Source organism: Malania oleifera, chromosome 8, assembly GCF_029873635.1.
Source record: "Malania oleifera isolate guangnan ecotype guangnan chromosome 8, ASM2987363v1, whole genome shotgun sequence".
NCBI lineage: Eukaryota > Viridiplantae > Streptophyta > Magnoliopsida > Santalales > Ximeniaceae > Malania > Malania oleifera.
Window position 1 is genome coordinate 5,720,177 of NC_080424.1, and position 14,584 is coordinate 5,734,760.

General features: G+C 36.9%; 2 protein-coding genes across 2 annotated transcripts in view; one reads left to right on the forward strand and one right to left on the reverse strand.

Annotated features, from left to right (window-relative positions):
• Nucleotides 1–841: 841 nt before the first annotated feature.
• On the forward strand, nt 842–4,480 carry LOC131161650 (magnesium dechelatase SGRL, chloroplastic). Its single transcript, XM_058117567.1, has 5 exons — nt 842–1,245; nt 3,152–3,328; nt 3,531–3,689; nt 3,824–3,970; nt 4,047–4,480. The coding sequence occupies exons 1-5, from the start codon at nt 1,072–1,074 to the stop codon at nt 4,164–4,166; spliced, it is 777 nt and encodes a 258-aa protein (XP_057973550.1). The 5' UTR covers nt 842–1,071; the 3' UTR covers nt 4,167–4,480.
• A 3,614-nt stretch (nt 4,481–8,094) lies between these two features.
• LOC131161651 (peptidyl-prolyl cis-trans isomerase CYP59) overlaps nt 8,095–14,584 on the reverse strand; it is a 70,708-nt gene continuing 64,218 nt past the window's right edge. Inside the window, exons 14-15 of the mRNA XM_058117568.1 lie at nt 8,916–9,051; nt 8,095–8,836 (exon numbers count right to left, since the gene is read on the reverse strand). Of these exons, the coding sequence (XP_057973551.1) occupies nt 8,209–8,836; nt 8,916–9,051 (764 nt within the window). The 3' untranslated portion in view covers nt 8,095–8,208. The remainder of the gene's footprint in view (nt 8,837–8,915; nt 9,052–14,584) is intronic.

Here is a 14,584-nt window from a genome sequence, read left to right on the forward strand (position 1 = left end):
GATTGACCGACTCCATGCGAAGTAATTATCACCATTAAAAATTTCAGAAACGAGTAATGCACCAGGATTATCACTTGGATGTAAGTAATATGGACTGGATGAATCATCGAAAAGATTGATTATGCGATGAGAAGTTTGAAAACTGGTAGAATTATCAACAGAAGTCATATCTGGAATTTCTCCAAGAAATGTAAAATTTTGCGGAACAAAGAATTTTTCTTTGTAAAGACGAGAGATAAAAGCAATTCAATATTCACTTGGGGCTTTGCAATTTGATACCAGAATAATGCCGAGATAGAATACTAATCCATCAGCTTCTCTTGTCAGCTTCAGATTTTTCTGAATATTCATACTGCTCAGAATTTGGAGTCGCAAGTGTGGCTAATGCAAAAGATATGCAAACAGAGCTTCCATGGTTTCTTGAAACTAAAAAAAAATCACAGAAGGGAAGTATTCTCTAATACCATATGAAGTTTTTACATGGGCTGAAAATTCTTCTCTATTATCAAATAAAGAGTATATGTTTGTATTTATATAATACACGAATCAAGAATAAAGAAACTAACTAATCAAGCTAACTAACTAACTGATCTTCTCTTCTTCTAATTTAACTTGTGTAGCCTTGGATTTCAGTTCCAACTTTCAATTCTTGAGGCAATATTCCAAGAACTTTGTTCACCCGTGATCCACGGCCCCAACCCCTGCAGGTTGTCTGGTGTGGACTGTGAAGGGTGCCGAATGCGAGCAGCCATGAATGTTTATGCATAGTTGTGGGCCACGTTACAATCACCACATTATCCTCAAGCCATTCAAAATCCAAACTGCTGGCTGTGGTGACACTGTCCCAACTCCCAACGCTCCTCTCCATAGCCAATCATCACTCACCCTCTTGGTTTTTAATTCTCATAATAAAACTGGTGGTCAACAACGTGTATGGATTCGAATGGCTCGGACCCTGGGGTGAAGAGAGAGGCAGAGAGGGAGAGGGAGAGGGAGAGGGAGAGAGAGAGGGAGAGGGAGAGAATGATGGAATATGAGAGATGAAGAAGAGGAAGAGTTGGGTATGCTTCCATGGCCTGTCATTTTGCCTATTCCTTTTCATCGTCATCATCATCATCGTTTTCGTTTCTACATAGAAATTTCTGCGTAAACCCCAACAAATTCAAGTCACCGAACAGATCCACTGTTCTGTTTTCTCCTGCTGGCGCCCATTGTGGAGCTCCCTCCAGCTCCCTCGTCTTTGAGGTATTCATTCTTTGTTTCTTTTTCTTAACCATTCTTTATCATGATTCATATATAGCCCCATGCGCACGATCGAGCTTAATGACATTGTCCCATATTCATGATTACACGGGGGATTGATGATAAGTAATGGGTGTTGAACATCACTTAATTCATGGGGATTGATATACACTTTGGTTTGTACTGCATTACGCTTAAAATTATTTTATTCTACTCTACTTTGTTTTTGATATCCTCTGATTTGGCATATTTCTAAGTTTTCCGTGTTTTTTTATGTGCATTACTATTTACTAGGCTCAGTTTCGATCAAGATTTTACTCGAGAAAAGGGAGGGAAATGAAAGAAAATTTGTATCAAATGTTATCAAAAAATGAAAATTGTTCGATTATAAATTAAAATTTTTAAAACATCGTATGTCAATGTTGTGTAAACCCAAAAGTTTATTTAATACTTTTTAAGTTCCAAATGGGGCACTAAGGTTGGTTATTTTAGGAGGGTTCCAATATTTTTTGATCCCCATGGTGTGTTTTTATTGTATAATGACAGAAAAGATATGTAGGAAACTTCTCTCAATTAAGTAGTGGTTCCCATGGTTAATATTATTATTAGGTGTGTGAAATTATAACTCACATTTTTTGCAACAATATATATATATGAAAAAATTGTTCTGATCTCATTGTGTAATCCTATTTGGTTAATTACTTGTTGTAGTCCAGCAAATTAATTCTTAACTGCAAATGCCAGTAGTATTGATTGTTGAGAAAGTTTAATGAAAATTTAAATTCATTCGAGTTCCATTTAGGAGTGTGAATTTAAGACCTTGAATTCAGATTTGTGTAAAGTTGGACAGAAATCAATAGACTTTTGTATTATAATTTGTCCAAAAATGCATAAATCCAGAACTAGGATCCCAATTCCTAACTCCCAAACAAAGTGCAGGGAGTTAGCAAATTCATGCCTTCCGAGATGGTGTTTTTGAGAATGGAGTCTCAAGTTTTCCTTTCTGGGCATAATAGACTCACAAAATAACCTGGGGATGTTACCTCTTAAGTTGTATCACAGATTTGATGTGGACTATAATCATTATGTATTAAGAAAAAGGTCAAATTTGTTTGTTCAACTAATTAAAAAGCACCAAGAAACAGCAATCACAGATTTGCAGATGAAAACTCAAAAGAATGAGTGAGTTACAAGTCTCCCTAGATTTATCAAACAATACAGAGAAGTATTAGTTTTCTGGGTAAAAGTAATATTTTTCAGTGTAAAAACTAGTACGAAAATTTTCATCAGCCTGAAATTTGCCGCTTTCATGTCCAAAATATCTGATGATTTCAGTCTTACAGAACAATTCACCCAATAAAATTACAAATATATTATAGTTCAGCTTTATCTCTTCCTCATTATTTTTTCCCTTTTGGCATTGAAGAACTGGAGGTTTGGAATTGCTATTTGGAAACTAACAACAATAGAACTTTAGAGACAAAATGGTGATAAATTTCAATTTCGTTTCCCTCTCTTCTATTTCTAGGGATAAGCAAGTCTTGCATTTTTCCTTCACCTGAACTTTAAGTTGACAATATATATAGTGTACTCCCATAGCTAAAGCAGGCTCTTCTTCTTTTGATGGATCACCATGTTAACGAATTTCATGTTTAGTAATGGACATTGTTGAAAAGCTACTCCGTCCATGGTTTTGAAGTGTTTTATACATCACAAATTCTTGTTTTCTTTTACATAGCAACTCAAATACTCAATTGCCTTCAAGTGATGTATTTACGAATCCTTGTTGGCTTTTATATAGCAACTCAATTGCCGTTCAGTGCTTTGTCCATTGCACCATAAGTAACAAACTTGTAATCAGGCCTTAATAGTCTAATCAGTTCGCATTTGATATTATTTTTGCTGTTAGGCTGCTTGGCTTTTTGGTCCTCCTGCAAACTTCGAAGCTTCAAAACTGGAAGTGATTTTCAAGGGAGAAGAGATGAATATGTACTCCAGAATCACTCCAAGAACTTACACCCTCTCCCATTGTGACAGAACGGCTAAACTTACCTTGTCTGTCTCCTCTATCATTAACCTTGATCAGGTGTGCACCCTTGTGATTGGCTTCTCAGGTATATCCGATATGTAGCTTGACGTCAATATAATTGTAAAGATTTGAAGATTCATTAGGACTTGTTCCATATTCATCTCAAGATCAATTCTTTAATACAAATATCTTCATAATTTGGACAAGCAGCGCTTTGACAGACTTTTTTTTTTGTGCTTGCTACATTCGCATACGGCAGTTAAAAGGGTGGTATAACAAGGATGATGTGGTTGCTGAGTGGAAGAAAGTGATGGGGGAGATGTGTCTGCATATCCACTGCTACGTGAGTGGTTCGAATCTCCTCCAAGATCTGGCTGCTGAGTTTCGATACCACATATTCTGCAAGGAGTTGCCTTTGGTAAGTTTGTCTCCCAGACAACAGTATTATACCACCCCCTTCTATTATCGTCTTCACATTGTTGCCGGTTTACTTTTCCTTAGAATGGCTGCTGGTAGAAGTGAAAATATGTCATGCAAACTTATGGATGGCAGGTACTCAAAGCTGTTCTTCATGGAGACTCCATGCTTTTCAGAGAGTACCCAGAACTTATGAATGCTTCAGTTCGAGTTTATTTCCATTCAAGTTCACATAGTTACAACCGTGTGGAGCGTTGGGGACCTCTGAAAGAGGCTGCGCAGGTAAAGTTAAAACACCTGCAGGCAAGAATATACATGTAGGATAATTATTTACCCATTTATGCATTAAATTTTCCAGGGAAATAAAGGGGAACAAGTCCGAGGGTTTTTAAATGCAAGTGAGAATGGTTCCCAACCTCCTATAAAGTGGGGAAGCTCAAAATCCATTTTACAAGTACTGATGGCATTTCTACTCTGAGTTGCTTTCCATAAGCAACATTCACTGAGAAGGCAATCGCATTCTTTGGGATGCCACTGCTGCAGGACATTTCACTTTCCACACTAAAAAAACATTACCAGTTTGGAAGACTAAAGAGAAAATCAGAAGGTCTAGTTGCAGTTGGACGAGCATCCCTTGACAAGTTGTTTCATTCTTTTACATTTAACCCATTTAATCAAATGGAAAAATAACTTAAGACTATTTGTTCACTTTCTCAATGAGTTCATTGATGCTTTTTGCATCATCTAAATGATATCACCTAAAAATTGCAAATATATGTTACAAACCAGCAGAACATTACTATGGATATCTTCTGCTTTGATGTGGGTTTCATAGTTTGGCCCTTGAAAGTTGAAAGGTGCCTCAGCAAGTATGATTTTTACAACTCACCAATACCATCACACCATGAAAATTTGTCAGTGCAGGGCTAACAACTTAATAAACAAATGGGGCACAATATTATCGTTAAATGTTTTAAATTGGAATCTTGAGAATATTATCTACAATTCACTATTGAAATTGCATTCATGGTTGCATCAATTCATACTTCCAAGTGTGCAGAATGGTTTGACAATTGCAGAAATATTCATCAAAATAAAATCATTCTGTTTTCCACAACCACAACAATTCAAGGCACACAATCTATCTCCTAGCTGGAATCACCCAGTCACCTCAAAAAAAAAAATGAAGCTATTATAGTAATGAACTTCTGCCTGAAAATGTTTGATTCTAGAATGGGCAAAATAGCAAAACAGACAAGCTTGAATTTAGGTTAGGTTCCTCAGGAACATGAGCTATGATGTTCGAATTTCTGTGCCTCACCTACATTTGTTGCAGTGTTGACCTCTAGTGGCCTGAGCTTTGCTTCAAGATCCTTGACTGCAAAATTTGGTGATCTTACCGCCTTGCGCTTCAGCTAGATGACCATTGGATGATAATAGTCACCAGGGAAAAAAAAAATAAAACAAAATTTTCCTCCTAGAAGTAGACCAAGTCCAGTTTCTCTCTTTGGGCCAATAAGCACACTGGATCGAGTTTCTTGGCTGAAAATTTCATCATGAAAGTCTCTTCTCTCTTTTTAGGTTTGGGAGATTAGAGCAGTAACATTTCATTACCAGCTATGCTCCATATTGTCTTCTTAAGCAGAGGTTGTGTAATGGCTCACCCCTTGCCAATCAACCAAATCCCTTTAATTTCCATGATTTCCTATACAAAATCATTTGTCCTGTATTCTCTTCCTTCACTCAACAGCCATCCTGAAACTCAGCTAAACAAACTCATCTTTAGGCTTGCAAAATCATCACTAAAATTAGACATAATAAACAAGGATTGTCCAATGCTTCTGTATCAGGGCCAGGTTCTAAGATAAATCCTGCAACAAGCATTTCACTTCTCTAAGTAAGATAGTCCATTTCTTTTCTCAAATCAACTCTATCGCAGCAAGGGTCTTAAAGAATCACACCTGTTGTGCTGTCAACACACGCGTGGCCCTGTAAGGAGCACTTTAGCCATCTTGTGACCTATTTATGTACCAAAAAGATCATAATAGAACAAGGGGCTTGCCTCTTCTGCCTCTTCAAGGTTCTTTGGTATCAACTCCACATTGGTTGTGGGAGGTCCATTCTAGGAATGGGATGCCTCGACATCCTTTCATGTTAGACGATAATTAACCAATTAATTTTATACAATAAACATTCACTCCTTATTGCAAGTACAAAATTCTAAAATAAGAAAAGATGCACATATGTGGAGACAATACATCAAAACATTGTTTCAATCATTGGTTGTAATTTTTATAAGCATTGTAAAAATCAAATAGCAAAGGACAGAGGTGATTTTAACAGTTTTTTTAGAGCTTTCATTTGTAAGTTCTCAACCCTTGTCCATATAAAATATCTATTAGAATTGTCTTAAAGGTAAGAACTCAACTCACGACACCAGTGTCCCCAATCCTAGATCACTCAAAACAAGAAACAACTTCAACGTCGCCTAATCAGAAATCTTTCTTGTGTTCATGAAATAGTTTTAGATTATCAACGCTTGCCATTGCAAGTGCAAGGATTCAGAAAAACATAACAAAATAAGAAAAGAACTTGTGCATACTAAAGGTAGCGTCATCGATAAAAACTACAAACATCAAACTGCATGTCGCAGTAATTATTGAGAACGTTGAAAATGGAATTCATGCATACTAATTGAGAGTTTTCCATCCCAAGAGAGCATTTGAGCTTGGCTTAGGATGACATATGTGATCATGGGGATGAATTGTTTGGTTGATACGTGTGAGCTGCTTTGTTTTCACAGTTAGCATAAAATTAGCTTACAGGAAAAGTCTCAGAAAAAAATGTTCTTTGTAATTGCCTTGATTTTTTATGAAGAAGATGCAGCAGGAGAGACAAGGTATATGAGGGAGGCACAAGAAAACAGCCACAAAGATTTCAAACATTAGAGCATGGATCAAAGCAAACCACCAAAACAATGGGAATAATAACAGGTGAAATGATACAGAAGTGTTCTGGTGGAGTTGTAGTGAATTTGGGTTGTTGGAATTCGATTCAATGATGCAAATAAATTTGATAATTGAAGCATGATTTGTTGAAGGTTGTGGAGCTAGAAAATATTCACATTATCTATGGATTTAATTGAGAAGTAATTTTTCAATAGATTAAATTTTGCATTAATTGAAGTTTGCTACTAGGAGAGTATAAGTTCTGACCATTTGAATTCAAGTGTGCAACTCTACGAATTTAAGTTTTCTATGAATCTGTTTACGTTCTCTGTGTAATGACATTGGAAAAAGAATACTCTCACTCTTTTTAGTCGAAGTCAATTTTTTTGAACAAATTAAGAATTGATTCTAAAAGACAAGAAAAAGATAGATCATAGAAGACCTAAACTTCACATTTTATTAGGAGTCAACAGGTCTTGTCACAAAGGGGTTTAGGGTTGAAATGTGTAATTCCCAACAGAAACATAGTTCTGTTTGAACTCATAAAAACTTGTTCTTCCTTATAATAAAGTTGTTACAAGCATGTGTACAATCTTTGAAATTTCAAGTAATCCTAATTGGTGACTTATTTGGTGAAGTGTTTTCAAAAAATTATTTTTGAGCGCATATTCAAGAAAATGTTTAGAAAATACAGGTTTATAGGAAATAATTCCATCATAATTGAGGGATTTTCTAATAAAGTTAGGAGGTGTCGCCGTCTTTTACCCAAAACAAAAAAAAATAATAATAATTTTAAAGTATTTCTCATGTTTTGGAGTGCAAATGGATATATCCAGCATCCTTAAATCACAAGACTCGCCCTTATACGGGTGCAGGAGAGAGGATGTCCACAGTAATTTCACTATTCAATAATAATAATAATAATAATAATAATAATAAGCTATCATTATTAATAAATTATCACTTGAATCAACTTTAATTTTTTACAAACAAAAAAAAAAATCAATTTCTTAAAATGACAAACCAAACACGTTTTGAATGTAAAAATACGTAATACAATCCTTTATTGCCATTTTCAAGAACAATACAGAAACTCGTTTTTAGATCCTTAACCAAACAAAACAAGGCCAACCCATTATAAATTCCCAACAATTTCAGATATTTTTGTTTGGGGTAAGAACCTTGCCAAAAAAATATAAAATAAATTTATATTGCTTTTGCTTTTATCCCAAGTATTATTAAAAATAAAAATTTAAACAAACATGAAAAAAAAATTGGGGGAGGATGAGATTTTAATAAGGTTTAAATTAAAAATTTTGTTCATTGAATACATATATTTTTTTTCATTCTTTATATTTTTATTTTCCTTGATATGTGAATATAGAAAGCTACTCTCCATAACTCTTGCAGTTAATTAGCCATATGTAGAAAGATTCTTCCAAAGGAAAGATTGCGACCTAAGTCAATAAACAGTCATTTCACTTATGGTTTATAACAGTTAGAAAAAACCAAAGTAACAAACAGCAAAATAAATTCTAATGGAGATTTCACAAACATTCATCAGGTAGTAGTTCATCTTCTTTTGTCACCAGAGTGCCTCCTACTATGATCATGATCATCATCAATTCGTTCATTCCATCTGAGATCTCGCTCTCCCCTCCTGTCCCTGTGCCCACCATTACCTATACTTCTCTTTCTATAGCCATGCTCATCCTTCCTGTCTCGTCTATCGCCATCTTCATTTCTCTTTCTGAATTTACTGTCGATCCTGCTGTCTCCATGGCTATCCTTGTCTGGGATTCTCTTCCTATGCTCCCGATCATCCCTCCTGTCTCCATGTCTATGAGAATCTGTACTTCTATGCTCATTGTCATCTCTCCTGTCATCATCTCTATTCCCCCGTCTCTCCACAAGACTTTCTCTTGACTCTCTATCATCAAGATATTCCCGGTCTCTCCTTCTTCCACTGGATTGATGTGTATTACATTCTTGGTTCTTATCTGCTCTGTTTCCTCTATCTCTATCATTCTCCATATGACGCTCCCTTGAGTCTTTCCTTCCATAATCCCTATATTTCAAGGCATCATAACTGTGCCTGCTAGTCTTTTGTTTCTCAACACGGTCTTCACATTCATGATCAAGATTTCTCTTCCCTCCCTTTGGACTTTCCGGAGTGTCTCCATCAAATATCATTTCATATCTGCAAAAAAATATTTGAGAGAGAGAAAGAGAGAGAGAGAGAGAGAGAGAGAGAGAGTACCACATAGAAAGTTACCAACCTAGAGTCATCATTCCCGCCATGCTGAGCATTGTCATCTTTCAAAATGTACTTCGGAGCTTGCTGATTAATGATAGCTCCCCCAGTACAATCTCTAGCAATATGATCAAGAGCACCACATTTAAAGCAGCCTCTTCCTACACAGAACATACAAATGAAATATTAACTGCATCTAGATAAGCATAAAGTATGCAAAAGGTTATAATAAAATATAATGAGAATTAAAGTAATATAATGATGGAGGAAGAATAAAACAACATATACAACTACTATTGCTTTTGGCCTAGTGCTTCTTTAAAGCCATTAGGGCCTTAGGCCATCAACTTCGAACAATTTACATGGATATATATATATAGGCATACGTGCACACATGTGTGCGCGCATTTTAAAAAGAGAACACAACACTTGCTTTTAACTGTTCTGCTAATGCATCACCATTTCTCAAGATATCCATGCCATCAGTTGGGGTAATAATCATAAAATAAATGAGAACTTTCAGCATCAAATTGCTGATGCAAGACCACATCCAACATAAATTCAATTCTAATTCAACTCTCCGAAATTCAATACAAAGGGATATTTATGGGACTTGAAATTTGGGACTCAAGAAAAAATTGTATTTCAATTTCTAAAAATGAAAAGAGATTCGAAGAATACCCCACATTTTCTTGGGCAATTCCTTAATTGAAATAGCAACTTGACAGAGGACCATCTTCATCATTTAGGCAGCTAATTCGGCACACTTATTTTCTGCATACATTGAGGACATGAATCAGACTTTGTTTTTGTTGTGTAATTTTATGTTATGTTAGGGTTAATTTGTAATTATGTTTTTATTTAGTTGTAGGGCATAAATACTTCAGCACTTTTACAGTATGAGATGGCTAATCAATTGAATTCCTGACTGGTTTTTCCCTCCCTTCCTCGTGCAGCCCTCTCACTCTTCTTCCTCCTTCCTCCTTTCTTCTTATTCCCTTCTCCTCATCCCTCTCTCTCCCTTACCTCTCACTTCGTCTACGTCTGTTACTATCCCACATCAGTTTGATATCAGAGCAAACTTCAATCACACGCGCCATAGCAATCTCCATCACAGAATCATCCCAAAACTCAAACCACCACAGCACAACTGCAATTCATTTCAGAAGGCTTCAACTGCAGCAGTTCATATTCAATCACACGCGCCACAGCAATCTCCATCGCAGAATCATCCCAAAACTCAAACCACCACAGCACAACTGCAATTCATTTCAGAAGGCTTCAACTGCAGCAGTTCATCCTCTAATCCTGTCAATCAAATCCTTTGTTCATGTTCTTCCAACACAACATCCAAAGAATCTTGCCACACCCCCACCACCATAAACAATAGAACCCCTTTGAAAAGCCTTTCCACAAAATTCCCCTGCTGTCTATCCAGAAACACGGGGTTCAACAAACCATCTGCAGATTTTCTGGAGCCAATACCTTCAGATTCCCACCTCGCTGGAGTTATTTTGATGCACTGCCAGCAGCAACAAACTAGCCACCCCTTTATCCATCAGCAGCCAAAACAAGAAATAGATTCCAGCCACAAGCTTTTGGTCTAATTCCTGATGTTTTGGAGCTGTTTGACAGAAAACTGATTCATTGTGTTTGGTTCATGATTTGAAGTATCAATTCAGTTTGCCAGCACTCAGATTGAGACTTGAGTGAGATATTTTAAAATTTACTGTGATAAATTGGATTTTGTTCATGAGATTCTGAAGCAAACCTGAAGAAATTCAAATGATAGTGTTTCCTGCATATCTTAGGACTTCAATTCAGTCCTGCCAGCAACAGATTCTGACTTTATTGTGGCAATTTTGTGAGGCAAGGACTTGAGAAAAATTGCATGACTAAGCTGCGACTAGTTGCAAGTTAAGCTTAGAGTCTTTGGTGAGGTAATAAAATTCTCCCATTCATCTTGATTAATGTTTAAATGATTAGGAAATTTAGTAATTCGCATAAATCCAAGTTTCTCACTTCCATCTTTTATATATACATATATATAAGGCAGCCCTCTTCATATGAATTCTTTTGGTTAATTAGCTGCTTGAACCCTAGTTCATAGTACTCCAGACCCATTCTTCCTTCTTGTCATACTATGTACGACCATGTTGAATCAAATGCAATATATTCAACAAACATGAGTGCATTGTAGAAACTTTAGGATTCATATCATCAGTAATCAAGTTTGGTCGGTCTTCCTCAGCATCATTGTAAAACATTGCATTATTCAATGGCCACTAACAAAATTTATGGAAACGCCCTTGCCAACCTTGCACCAATTAATACCCAATCTCTGCATGTTCAGTTGGGCATTCCAGGATTCTTTAGACCATAAATTTAAGCATCTCACTATCTCAGTCAACAATTCGCACTAGTCTTAAAGTTGTTTGGTAAAATGATTTGTGGTAGAAGGTCTTAGAAATTTCTATAGCTCCAGAGCTCCTAACAAGATGAGTTAGGCCCCTAGACCACCTAGCAGACCATTTCAGCTCCTCCAGCCTCAAGCTATAGGAGGATCCTCTTGATGATATTGAGAATGCAGATTGCCAACCTAAGCTTAGGCATCTTCTACACTTGACTAGACATGATCAAGAGGACTTAGGTGACATCAATGAGAGGATCAAGGTAGGTGTGTGTACACATGATGGAAAATTAGATCCATGTACCATTTTGGATTAGATAGAAACAATGGAGCAATACTTTGAGTGGTACCACATGAGGGGTGAGGAAAAAAATAAAAAATAAAAACAATTTTCCAAAATGAAACTTGTAGCACCAACCAAGAAGTATTGGCAAATTGTTCATCAAACCCACCAGCAGTTAGATGAACCTCGTATGGTTTACACAATGAGAAGCAATGAGACAAAGGCCAAAAGCAAAGCACCTCCCTCCTTCCTATAAGAAATAGTTGCTCAGTTAGCTTTCGAACCACAGCTGATTATATACCCAAATGCAAGGATGAGATTGTAGATGCTACCAAGTACCTAGGAAATGGGGATGAGTAGATTATTTTGAGGATGATAACCATGTTGGCATGGTGAGGTATCTTGTCCACTACTATGGAGAGAGAAGAGGAAATGCAGCACTATTTTTCACACTTTCGTATACATGGGGATAGGACATGCAAATGGGTTATTAATGTAGTAGCAGCATGAATGTAGACTTCAAAGTTGCTCTAGGAAGATTAAACCTCAAGGTAGAGCCATAACCTCATCCTTTCAGAGTGAACTAGGTAAAAAAAAAAAAAAAGACAAATTTGTCACTGAGAGGTGCCTAATACCCATTCAAATGGGAAATTACAAAGATAGGGTTTATTGTCATGTGCTACTCATGGATGTGGCCAATGACCTACTAGGGTCCTTGAGGTTGTATGATTTTGATTCAACCAACTATGGTAGGCAAAATCTGTTACTAAAACAAAAGATCGTCTTGACCCCCAATAAGCCAAGACTAAAAAGATCCTAAGTTTAGAAACAAGCTATCCCAAGGAGTCCCTATATAAGTTTCCATGAGGGGTGGATGAGTTATTGTTTGGATTCTCTACAATAATATTTACCCAAGGTCAACGGTGAATTGACGATGGTTCTTGAAAAATAGGAATCTGATTAGTGGTTTGCAAGAATTGACTAAGTATTGTTAGTAAATCGTGCCAAGGGCTTTAGGTGAATGACTTATTGGAAGAATGAATGGCTTTTGTCATACTTGGAACATAATATCAAGCCATTCCATGTCTTTCTTAAGTTTGGAGAAAATGTATTCAAATTAATCACTGATGGAAGACATCCTATGAATGTGGTTTCTAGAAATGGAGTCACTTGTATGCAACTTCATCTAGAACCTCACCCGGAGCCTTATGAGATATCTTGGATTGATAACACTACCTTACATGTTCACGAAAGATGTTTGATTTCTATCCAATTAGGTGACTATTTTGATAATGTTTGGTGTGATATCATACCCCATGAATATTGGCTATGTACTCCTTGGTTCTCCTTGGTTGGATGATTTGGATGTGAATCAAGGACATGAATGCATGTCTTCCAACAAACCATGACAAAGAATCTATTAAGAGTTACTCAACTTGAAGACACTACAAGGAAGGAAATGCATGTATTTGACAACATCTAAAGTCTTCCAAACATTCCTACTATAGAGTTTGTTATCCCGGATAGGTTCATTGATGTCAATTGTCAATTCAAGTCTATGGTGCAATCAATGGAGCATGGTTTCTTGTATCAATCAAGCACTGGCTTTCAAAGAGTCCAAGTTTGCTTCTTACTTATAATCCTTCAACTTTTCAAAATTTGAGGCCAATATTTTCTTCCATCTAGGGGAGATTTGATTTAGGACAAGAAGCAAGACCTTAGGAAGATCCTTGTTGAAGAATAGTTAAGAAGATTTGGGTCAAACGATTTTTGGGTTTGGTTAATAATTTACTATGTGAATAGTTCAATTAGTATAAAGATTGTGTATATGGGGTCTTGTTTGTAATATTTGTGCACTTTAGGAATGTATTTATAATTTCATGTTGTCTTAGGGGTATATGTATAATTTCATGTGTTCCAACTTTCTTATAAATAGTGTGCGAAAGTGTCACGGTCCCACATCAGATGTGTACTAAGGAGATTTTAGGCTCATAAGGACGGTTTGGGCTCCAACTAAGTGAGGCATCTTTTACAAAATAAATCCGTGAGGTCAATGGGCCAAAGCAAACAATACCTCACCAGAGTTGGGCTTAGGACCATTACATTTAAAATCAGAGCCTCCCTGGGGGGTATTATCAAGTGAGTGGATCCACCTTGCGAGTTCTATCATGTTAGTGAATCCGCCCTGGGGGTACTATCATGTGAGTGGATCCTACACAGAGGTGTAAACCACTTTAACAAGGACGTCAGAGATCGAATGAAAGGGCCTGTCGCCATAGTAGTCAAAAGCATGCCTCCTAGGCGCAAGGCGCAAAGGGGCGACGAGGCCAATGACTCATCACTAGTAATGCAAGGCAACCTTTCAAAGGCACTGAGGGGCGCACTAATGCGCAAGGTGCTATGAGTCGAGCCTTGAAAGTTTTGATGCTATTAGCCTATTAATAAAGAAAAAGCCAAAACGATCCCTAGTCGTTGTTCGACTCGAACCAACAGGATTCATCTACAACTCTTCGAGCCAACATGACACCAGCCAAAACCCTTCTTCTTTGAACCTTCGAAGTAGCACAACACCAGCAGGAGCCCTTCACAAGTTTGTACTCGAGCCTTCAAACCAGCTGGAGCCCTTCGCGAGCTCGTCTTCAAGCCTTCAAACCAACAAGAGCCCCTCGCGAGTTCGTCTTCGAGCCTTCGAACCAGGAGGAGCCCTACACAAGCTCGTCTTCAAACCTTCAAACAAGCAGAAGCCCTTCGTGAGCTCGTCTTCGAGCCTTCAAACCAACAGGAGCCCTTCGTCAGTTCGTCTTCTTCTTCTTCTTTTTCAGTTCTTCTGCTTCTTTGTATTCTTCTTCTTTTTCAGTTCTTCTTCAGTTCTGCTGCCTCTTGCCGACTTCTTCTTCTTATAACATTAAGCCTCTAAGTTAATATTATATAATGTGTAATTAATTATGTAGTTTAATGCAAGCTTATACTTTATAATTAATATATAACATTTTTTTACTGA